The 10,344-nt window shown below is 41.8% G+C and overlaps 1 protein-coding gene across 1 annotated transcript in view; it reads right to left on the bottom strand.

The window, feature by feature from the left end:
- SMARCC1 (SWI/SNF related, matrix associated, actin dependent regulator of chromatin, subfamily c, member 1) overlaps positions 1–10,344 on the bottom strand; it is a 131,872-nt gene that overhangs the window by 11,082 nt on the left and 110,446 nt on the right. The window contains exon 25 of the mRNA XM_006892948.1: positions 9,223–9,487. Within this exon, the coding sequence (XP_006893010.1) occupies positions 9,223–9,487 (265 nt within the window). The remainder of the gene's footprint in view (positions 1–9,222; positions 9,488–10,344) is intronic.

Raw genomic sequence — 10,344 nt, 5'->3', positions numbered from 1 at the left:
TAAATATATTGTTATAATATATATACGTGATTTATATATAAATATACATTATAAAAACCTGACAGATTCCATGGACATCTAAGTGAAATTATCTTGGATTTAAAAAAAAGAGATAAACAAAAACCAAACTGGCAGGGGGAAAAAAGAATTAGTAGTAATTAATGGGAAGCTCTGACATGGGAGACAGGAATTAGAACCTAGAAGAGAGAAAACGGGCTTGTACGGTGCAGGAAGGACTTGATGAGGGAGCTGGTAAGCCTTGGGAGGAGCTGGGGCACTGAGGAAAAGGTGCTGAGATGGAGACGGCATCCACCACTTGGCCTAGGACCTTCTAAACCACCGCAAGTTAGGAGTCTGACTTCAATACAAAGCCAGGCAGACAGACACCAATGACAGACTGACTTTCAGCCACGAGGTGCCACTTATCTGTCACGCACTGGGATGAATGTAAGGGGATAGTGCTGACAGAATGGCAGTATTCTCTCCAAAGCTACCTGCTCAGCCACAGTGGCCTACTTCCCTATATCTATTTTTATGGAAACATGCTGAGAAGGCTGGCCTAAGGTCTGTTAAGAGCTAGGGGAAAATCCTTGCTTTTCTTACTGTAGATTTTGAAGCCTTCTGAAAAGCCAGTCATCTTCCCACTATACCCTTCAATGAAGAACAGGACTATAAGGCTGCTGAGATTAAGTGGGTAAGTGGTCAGAGGACAGAACAGACACAGATGATAATGGGTTCTTGGGTGAGCTGGCAAGGGGGAAAAAGGCCAACGACAACAAAAAAGGCTAGATAAGAAACCATTTACTCTCAGGAAAGCAACAGTGCTTGCTGCCTGAGTGACTGCCTCTCCTGAACGTTCAGATTCTGTGTTTCACTCTCTGCCCTGCCCCAACTCCTCCTGACCGCTGGTAGTTCCAAAGGGCAGACAGGGAAGGAGGTGAGAACAACAGAGATGGAGACTGCCACTTTGCCTGGTAACATAAAAAAGGCATCTCATTTAATCCTTATGGTAGTGAGGAAGACGTGGGATTTTAAGGGTTCATATTAGATCATTCTAGATGAGGAAGTGAGGCTGTGGTTCAAGAACTAGGAGAGTGAGCAGAGACTGACTGAATGAAACCTAGGCCTGTCTGATCCTGAAGCTTATTCTTTTTTCCTTGATAATATCTTGTCTCCAAGAAGGACCACTAACCCCAGAAAGAAAAGGTGTTTTCTAAGGATCAAATAAGAAACAAAGCAGAGTTTAAGAGGTCTAGGAAGAAGACAGAAAAAAAAAAAAGAATTAAAAAAATTATTTGTTTATGCTGGAAATTTATTTTCTCCCCATGGAATCTAAGTAAAACTTAAGTGTTTGTCACCAATAAATGGTAATACTAATTTTTTCTTAATTTATTCTTAAATGCCACTATTGCTAGATTGCTCCCTTTCTACCTCACTCTCCCATTTTTCTTTTTTTAAATTGAGATTTTAATGAATGTTGATAGAGCGCTTGGATTTCCATTCATTATTCCACATTATCCTCCCTGCCCACCGCCCCACCCCCCCACCCCGAGTTTACTTTTCTCTTTGAAAAACCTTTCTTTTATTTTTAAGAAAATCAATTTGTAATGCTTGTGATTCCATCTAGGCAAAAATATGAAGATCTGAAATAACTTTGCTATTGATCAACAAACAGCTGCAAAAACATGACACAAACACTATTCTTTTGAAATCTACACCTCTTGTGGTTCTTTTGCCATGTGTCTCTCCACCTTTAAACAGATGACAATGTCTGAGGGTTTTCTGGTAACTGTTACTACTTATCAATATGGACTGCATCTCAAATATCAATCAAACAAAAATTCTCACCACTGGGCCAAGATGTAACATCACAATAGATGGAGAAAGAACAAAACTCAACAATTTCATCTTACTTGCATCCACAATCAATACACTGGGTACGAGCAGTCAGGGCCATCTTCAAATTACCAAGGAGCAACGATGTAAGTCTGAGGACTAAGGTGCACCTAGTTCACATCATGGTCTTTTCAATTACGAATAAGGATGACAGAAGAAAAATTGATGTCTTTGAACTGTTGGAGGGTACTGAATAACTCATGGATTGCCAAAAGAAGACAGTTATGTCCTAGGGCAAGTACAACCAGAGTGTTCCTTGGAGGCAAAGTTGGAGATGCTTCATCTCACATAGCTGGGGCATGCTGCTAGGAGAGGGTATTCCTTGGAGAAATGCTTGGAGAGGTGGGGGCATGACAAAGGAGAGGAAGATCCTCAACCAGGTGGACTGACAGTGATTCCAGTAATGGGCTCGAGTGTGTTGTGTCAGAGATTGTGAGGATGGCACAGGGTTAGATCTGTTGCTCACAGAGTGGCTATGAGTCAGACTCATAAGAATACTTAACAGTAACAGTCAAGAAGTACTCACTATATACAACACAATGTACAAGAATGATTTGGCAGAAACAATGCGAATAAAAGATTGAGTGAAACACAATGTACACAAATGAAACACTATATACGAATTTTGTAGGGAAACCAATACAAAATAATTTTTTTTTAAAGTATGCCTTACATGAGCCTGAAATATATAGGAACAAGACTTTCCAAGTAAAATGAGGGAGTGATGTCTTCCAGTAAAAACAAAACCTAAAACGAATACCGAGGTAGTTCCTTCACCAACACAGAGGGAGAGAGGGGAGTGATGAAGGGGGTGGGGTAGTAGGAAAGGAGAGAGAGTTTTAAACAGCAGCATCAAAGCATAAAATGGTGGAGTCTGACCTACATAGAAAGCTGTGTTTTTAAAAAAGAACACACAACACACACAGAGCAGGCATCTGCAGCCAGAAAAATGGATAGGTTTGCTAAAATTGGGCTTAGTCTAGTGGAAAAATCCCTCATACTCTCAGTTTTGTTATATCTTTTACTAAAGGGTTATGCCTAACAAAGCATTATTTAAGTATTTTACTGTTTTCTCTGGAATGTAAGAGGCAGGTGGGAGAAAATGAATCTAGGAATGGGAACCTGTGAAATTCCAATCCTGGACACATTTCATCACTCCAATTCCAAGCGTCCACAGTGCATCATCCTCTGGCTGAGGCCCCAGGAGAGCGGAAGTGGCACAATCAGGGATGCGTGAGGGGAAGCCTGAGCTCTCAGGAGATGGCTCCTTCCCCACAGCAGCTTCCTGGGGGCCCGAGAAAGACACTCTTTGTTGCGGAGTGGGGCCTCACTACTCTCTCTGTAACAGTAACCTGGTACTCCGGAAAGCGGCACCATAGCCTTATTATCACGTGATGCAAACAAGGCTCAAGGCACTAGCAATAATAACTATTTCACTAATTCGTCTCCCCTTTCAGCATGGGGCTGTGGGGCCAGAGGAAGGGCTGGGCAAGGACAATGGTTGTAATCTTCCCGTCAATATCGTTTCCCAAGGGCTGTTGCAGAGTTAGTTCCAACTCTTAGTGACCCTATGAACAAAAACCCTGTCCGATCCTGAGCCATCCCCAGTCTCTTCTGTATTTAAGGCCACTGTTGCAGTCACTGACTGAATCCAGCTCACAGAAGATGGTCCCCTTCTTTGCTGATCTCCCACTTTTCTAAGCACTATGGCTTTCCCCAAGACTGAGCCCTCCTTACAATATGATCAAAGCATGTGAGATGAAGTCTCATCATCCTCCTCTCTAAGGAACACTCCAGCTGTACTTCTAAGACAGATTCATTCCTTCTGTTGGCTGTTCACGTTAGAATTTAATATGCTTTGTGTTTGCCACAAACACAATTCAAAGGCATCCATTCTGCAGGCTTCCTCACGCTCAAGGGTAGGGTTGAAAATGTGGGTCTAACTGGAGCTTTAAGTAGCCAATGCCTTGGTTGAAACCCAAAGCCTTTGAACATCCCATACGTCACTGACTGAGGCAGATGGTTTTATCACTAGAGTGCCATCTTTATCATGTCTGATTGCTCATAGTGATTTTGATTTCCTGGTAATCTCCAAAAATGCCTGTACCATCAATAGTGAGGAAAGCACAACGTTTAAATAATCAAGAATTCCTTTCCTTTCTTTTTTTTGAAAGAAAACACAGATCCATGCAAAGGCCTTCTTCCCACAGCAGACAGCTGAGTCTAGACTCATGAAGCAGGAGGACACCAAGAGTACCTCACTTGCTAGAAGTGCCTAGGGAAGGGCAGGGCTCACACCACAAGCTTACTGAACTAGATGACTGCCATTTCCTTTGTGTCCCTGTGCCAAAGCCCTTAGAATCCTCTGTCCTGGCCTTTAAAGGCTGCAGCATACTGTAGTATATTCCCTACTCCAATAAAGTTATCTCAGAAAGACCATTCTCGTTGGTGTCAAGTGTGCTGCTATGGTTACCATGGTCCAATGAAGAAACACCTCTAACAGGTGACTTGAGATCCAGGTTCCAAGTCAAGGTGTGTCCTTAGCAGTCATGTGACTCTGGGCAAATTCTTACAAAGCAAAGTCTTATGGAGCCTGAAGTTTCTTACTGGAAAACTAGCGCTTCTTCCAACAACTCCTTTAAAATGCTCTGATCCCAAAAGCTAAAGGAGGAACTCCACTCCCTACCCTCAGGTCACTCACAGAGTTGGAAGCCTTTATCTGCACCATGGGGTGTTTCTAGCACAACTTTGTGCTTGTGTACAAACTATCCTCCTGACTGCCTTCTTCGTAAATGGGCAGCTTACAGACTAAGGTTTCTAATTCCGTTGCTCAATGTCTCCACACTGCTTGCCTAACCTCACTCTCTAAAGCTACCTAAGTGTCCCTGGAATTCGGGGGAATCTGTCTGCAGAGTCTGTACAATGGTTCACTTCACGGCAGGCCCTTGCGTGTCTTCCCTGGACTACTGCAGTCACATTACTGTTGCCTTCAGTCTTTTCCTTCCACAATCATTTTCTAAAGGCCTGACCAATGCAGCCAGGAGAAAACCTTCTAACAGGTCAAGTCTGATCCTGGTTCCTCTGTCAACAGTCTCTATTAGAATGATAGAAATTCAGTGTCTTTACATGAGCTCAACACTCCCTTCTACTCCCAGGCCTTGTCCTACATGTACAGTGTGATCCAGAATTAGTACCCCGCCTGTGGCTCCCCAAGAAGTGTCCCAGTAGTGCTGTGGTTAAGCACTAGATGGCCAAAGGGTCAGTGGTTTAAAACCATGAAAAAAGAACTGGGCAGCCTGCTTCTGTAAAATGTTACAACTCTGGAAATGTCACTCTGTCCTACATGGTTGCTATGAGTCAGGATCAACCTGATACAACGGCTTCTTTTATTTTAGTAGTTCCTCAAACACTGGCCCCTGTCCATCCATACAAGTTTTCCTCTGCCTAAAACATGCTTCTTTCATTTCAGAGTTAAGAGACTAAATCTTTTGGGCTTACCATTAGTATGTTACAATGGGCAAATTAGCAGCCATTCTATATTGTAAGTTCCCCAATCTTCAAATGAAAATAATAGGAATTATCTATTAACTTAGGCTTATCATGAAGATTAAAAATGAAATAATACATGTAATGAAGGTAAGAAGAGCATCAACACATTATTATTTACTTAATAAATTCTAACTCACTGTCAAGTCCTAGCTAACATGAAATCTTCAGATGTCTTTTCCTCTATGTAACAGTAATTGCATTAACTGCCAGACTATAAACTCCTTGAGCACAGGGGCCTACCTCTTTAGTCTTGTCCAATGCCAACTGCAATGCCTGGCTTATAGCAGAGGCTCAGGAAATACTTGGACGATATTTAGGTTTTCTATTTCTGAGTCTCAAAACCTGTGAATGTGCCCTTCTATCCCTGTGGCACCTGTGTCTTCCTTATATGAGGATACACACGCACTACGGACACAACGGAGATGACGAGGATCAATCAGGGATTTGTTCTGCTGCATGCAGGACGGCTGTGTGTACAAGCCAAATGGATGGCAACTGACAAAGGAAGTGGCTCTCGGTCTCCACGCTAAACCAAGGGAGCTCTGAGAGAACAGCCATATTCTCATTTGGTTTTGCACCTCTGGCATCAGCACTGAATCCAGAACAGGGCAGGCACTGAATGTTCACCGATGCCAAGAGCTTAAGTCTTGTGTCCTCAGAAGAAAATGGTAATTAGGGTTCGACTGAGCCCATAAAACCTACTTAGCCCAATCTTTCAGTAGAATAGAGGAAGTGGTAGCCCAAGGTCCTATGAGTCTTGAGCCTCTTTTGATCCATTCTAAGGCCAGCAGAGGATGAGGTTACATTCCATCTACAGCCATTCCCACAAGCTATGCTGTGCCAGTTTAGCAAGAGAGGATTGCCTGAGAACAAACCTCTATCTGTCCCTTCCACACGCAAATCAGTGGGCTAGTACAGCAGTTAATAATGCTTAAGAGTTGAGAAAAGTAACTCCAAAGACTTAAGCAGGCTACAAAATGCTAATTACATTAATTTACAATTACAATAAGCCAATTAAAAAAATGTCTGAGTTATTAGTCAAGAGCTTTATAAACTAATGAAGAAAACCTTCCTCGTATAGCTGCTAGGTAGTAAGAAGCACTGCTATCAACTTAACCTTGGCACAAAGGGTCAAAAGTTTCTCAAAGGTTATGCCAAATGTTAAGAGGAGAATATAAAATTCACTAAGGATCTTCCTGGGGCTGACCAGAAATCTAATAACACTTAGAGGCTTCAATAACAACTTGACAGGGAAAACCATGACAGTGAAAACTGATAACATGGCTCTGTCACACCAGAAGAAAATGGGGGCAGTCTCATTTTAAAATAAGTTTGGTTACATGGACCAAACAAACCAGTGATAGAAAAAGAATTAAAATGGAAGATAAAAGGGCAACATTTATCTCAACATGAGAGGGAAGTCTAAAAAGACATTTCTTTGTTCTTTAGATATGCTTTCTTATTCTCTAAAAATACTCAACTACTTATTACGATCAGTAGCAGGGTTCACATGACAAGTTGTCATTTAAGTAAAACCCTTTGGTTACATAAGAGAGAAGCTGATCATAACATCTGTATTGAACATAGATGATGGCAGTTCTATACTCAGCCACGACTTCCTTGGCAAACATGTCCAGTTATTTCCATGTTGTTGTTCTGCACCGCTGCGTAGAAACTGGTTCAGAGCTGCCCATCTAGCAGGTTTCCAGAGGCAGGAAATCACAAGGGAAGACAGTGCTCATTTTTCTGCTACAGCACAGCTGATGGATTCAAACTACGAGCCTTTAGGTTGGCAGCACAAGTCTTTGCCACCAAGCCACCAGAGCGCTTTATTTCCATGAGATTTATATAGAAAATCTGTTCCTTGTGAAGTTGAATGCTTCCAAAGTTCTCACTCTAGCTATCTCTGCTTGTTTCTATGTGCTTCAGACAGAAAATATGCAGTCCATGTCAAGAAGTGTTGGCTTTGCCAAGGCACTTGGTATATTAAATACCTCTTCTACAGATGATCAAATAATGAAATTCTACAGGTGAGAACAATAATCAGTATCTATGCATACATACAAACCACAACCTAAAAATTGGAATAAAAGGAACATTTTAGGTCTTGATGAATTTTTAACTTAGTTGAAATGTGGTCAGTAGGAGTCAATGTGAAAATGTCTCAGCTCTGGGGAGCTCTGGTGGCAAGGCTGGTAAGCATCACCAAAGGTGGTGCTTCTCTGGTGATCTGAATCCACAGGAGGCCCCTCCATGCAATTTATAACCTCAGAAACTTGCTGGAGGGTCAGCTATGAGCTGGTTCAGACTAATAGGCAATGAGTTTACAAGAATATCAAAAGTGTACAATAACTCAAATAGAGTAAATACGCAAAACCATGGACACCTACAATAGATACATAAAAAATACAACCGAAAAAGCGCTTTTAATAATGGAGAAAATCCTTCATTGGTCACCACCCCTGGAGGTGGAGAAACAGCTTATGATTCAGGTAGTGGATAAACTGATAAAGTAAAACAAAGAAGCATCGATCCAGCCGATTCAGAAAGGACTGATTTTCAGAATAAATGACTGACAAAGTTGGGTTTCTTAAAAATAACTGCTGCCAATAAAGAGAAAATAGTAAATTTACAGTAATTACCATTCTGTAACGTTTAATGAAATAACTGATCTAAACGACAATTCTCAATAGCAGCCAAGATCACCAGATGAAGTGTGATTTTGTAATGGATAGAAAATCTTGACTCTGGAATCAAAGAGCAGTCTTAACATCACGAAGAGAAATGGACATTAAAAACGTATGCCAAAAAAAACTTAACCAGAACCTCATCCAGAATAATCCTCTGGTTTACAGGAAATGGGTGGAGGGAGCAAGAGGGAGATATGTAAAAAGACGTAATGCACGTGGGTGTATAACCAGGTATAGCCAGTGTAGAGGATTTGAAAAGTCTTTTACTTACACTTACACACACACACACCCACTCACTCTCTCAAGAAGGTGAACATTGTAATATTACATTACAAAAGATCAACCCATGCACTGTCACTTAGTGGATCTAAATTCAGTGACCTAGTCGGACAGAACAGAATTGTTCATAAAGTTTCTGCTGTCAATATTTGCAGAAGCAGACTGCCATATAATTCTCCTTTGAAGCAGGTTGGTGGGTTTGAACCACCAACCTTTTGGTTAGTAACCAAATTCTTTAATTAGGGCTTTATCTGAGCAGTATGACTCTAACCAACCAAAGTTGCAAAGACGTTGACCTGATATCAGAAATTATGGTTCTGTTCTGTCAAATGATAGGCTGTGTTCAAGAAAAACTCACCTGTTAATGATACATTTTGAATTTAATATCCTTTCCCAAAGTGAGGAGGAACAGATAAAACAAGACTGGTAAATAAGTCATTAATTTGAAGCTGGGGATAGGTATATGGGATATTTTTATTCTTTTCTCTTTACTATGATTAGGGATTTCCACTACTGAGGCTGGGCCAAAAGAGTTCATTGCCCTTTTTTTTTTATGTATGGCTTTAAAAATGTCTTTAAGAAGCTGAAAAATTTACATACGAGGATGAATTTTAAGGAACTGTGAGACACACTACCCATTCAGACTAAGTGATTCAAGAAGAGAGCACTCAATAAAGGAAACACAGCACACTTACTGTACAGATTTCTTAAATGAGATGACATTCTGACTACAGTAAGAAAATACCCTCTGAAGTTCAATCACCCAGGAACAAGCTCACGCCTTATCTGTGTGCAGTCTTCCTCTCACCTGGCTGTGGCGGATGAGGTGGTGGCATCTGGTGGTGCATCAGAGGGTATGGAGGGGGCTGTTGATGAGGAATCATGCCGGGGTGTCCTGTTGCTCCAAGTGGGGCCATACCAGGCCCTCCTGAATGTGGGTGTGCCTGCTGAGGGGCCTGTCCATGCTGCTGCTGCTGCTCCATTTGCTGTCGGGCTCGCAATTCAGCGTATTTCAGCTGTTCCATGTGGAAGTTCTGGCGTTCAGTAAGCAATTGCTGCCTCTGCTGTTCTAGCTAGAAGATAAAGGACCAAAAAAGAGAGACATGAAACTGGGATGGATTCTCAGAATGAGATGATACACATCTATTTACAGACAAGGCTATCTGATACATGAACTTCTTCTGAACCATCACTGTTAAATCACTACGTTGCTTCATACAGTATCTACTAAGAGAGAAGGGTACTGTTGCTTGAGCAGTGCACTTCCAAGATCTCTACACAGAACCCAAGGCCTTCTCTGTAGCCTTTATACCCAGTGGGTATACCCTTTGCCCTCTAGGCTCTCTCAGGACCTGTAAAATTTCTCCCTCATTTCTGCTATTCATCAGTCTTTCTTCCCTGGGTTAAGTAAGCTTCTCTTGTCAGATTTCAAGTTTCACCAATGTTCTCAGGTGCTGTCTTCAGGAGGTGAGCTTTCGGTTAGGTTTCTATCTGTTTGAGACTATGAGAGGAGAGGTGAACCCTTTGCGTGCATTGATGGGGCCTCTGCTACAAAGACATACATTTCTTCGCGGGGAACTCTGGCAGAGCCACTACAAATCTTGGATTACAAGTACTTAAAATCACACAGGTTCGACACACACACAGAGTATCTTAATGCCCAAATGAAAATCTATGTTAAGCTCTAAATCGAAGAATACAAGCATTTCAATATTAAAGACAATCTTTCTGGGACTCAAAACACAGAGAAATAAATTCTCAGACATGGCAAAAAATTTGAAAATCATATGCCTAACAATAGGAATCCCAGGGTGGTACAAATGCTTATGGGCTCTGTTGTTGTTATGTGCCGTCGACTCGTTTCCGACTCATAGCGACCCTATGCACAACAGCCCTAAACCCTGCTCTATCCTGCGCCAACCGCACTGCC

This window comes from Elephantulus edwardii, unplaced genomic scaffold (assembly GCF_000299155.1).
Source record: "Elephantulus edwardii isolate Elephantulus edwardi_28Jun2011 unplaced genomic scaffold, EleEdw1.0 scaffold00121, whole genome shotgun sequence".
Taxonomy (NCBI): Eukaryota; Metazoa; Chordata; class Mammalia; order Macroscelidea; family Macroscelididae; genus Elephantulus; species Elephantulus edwardii.
This window is presented reverse-complemented; position numbering and strand designations above follow the sequence as displayed.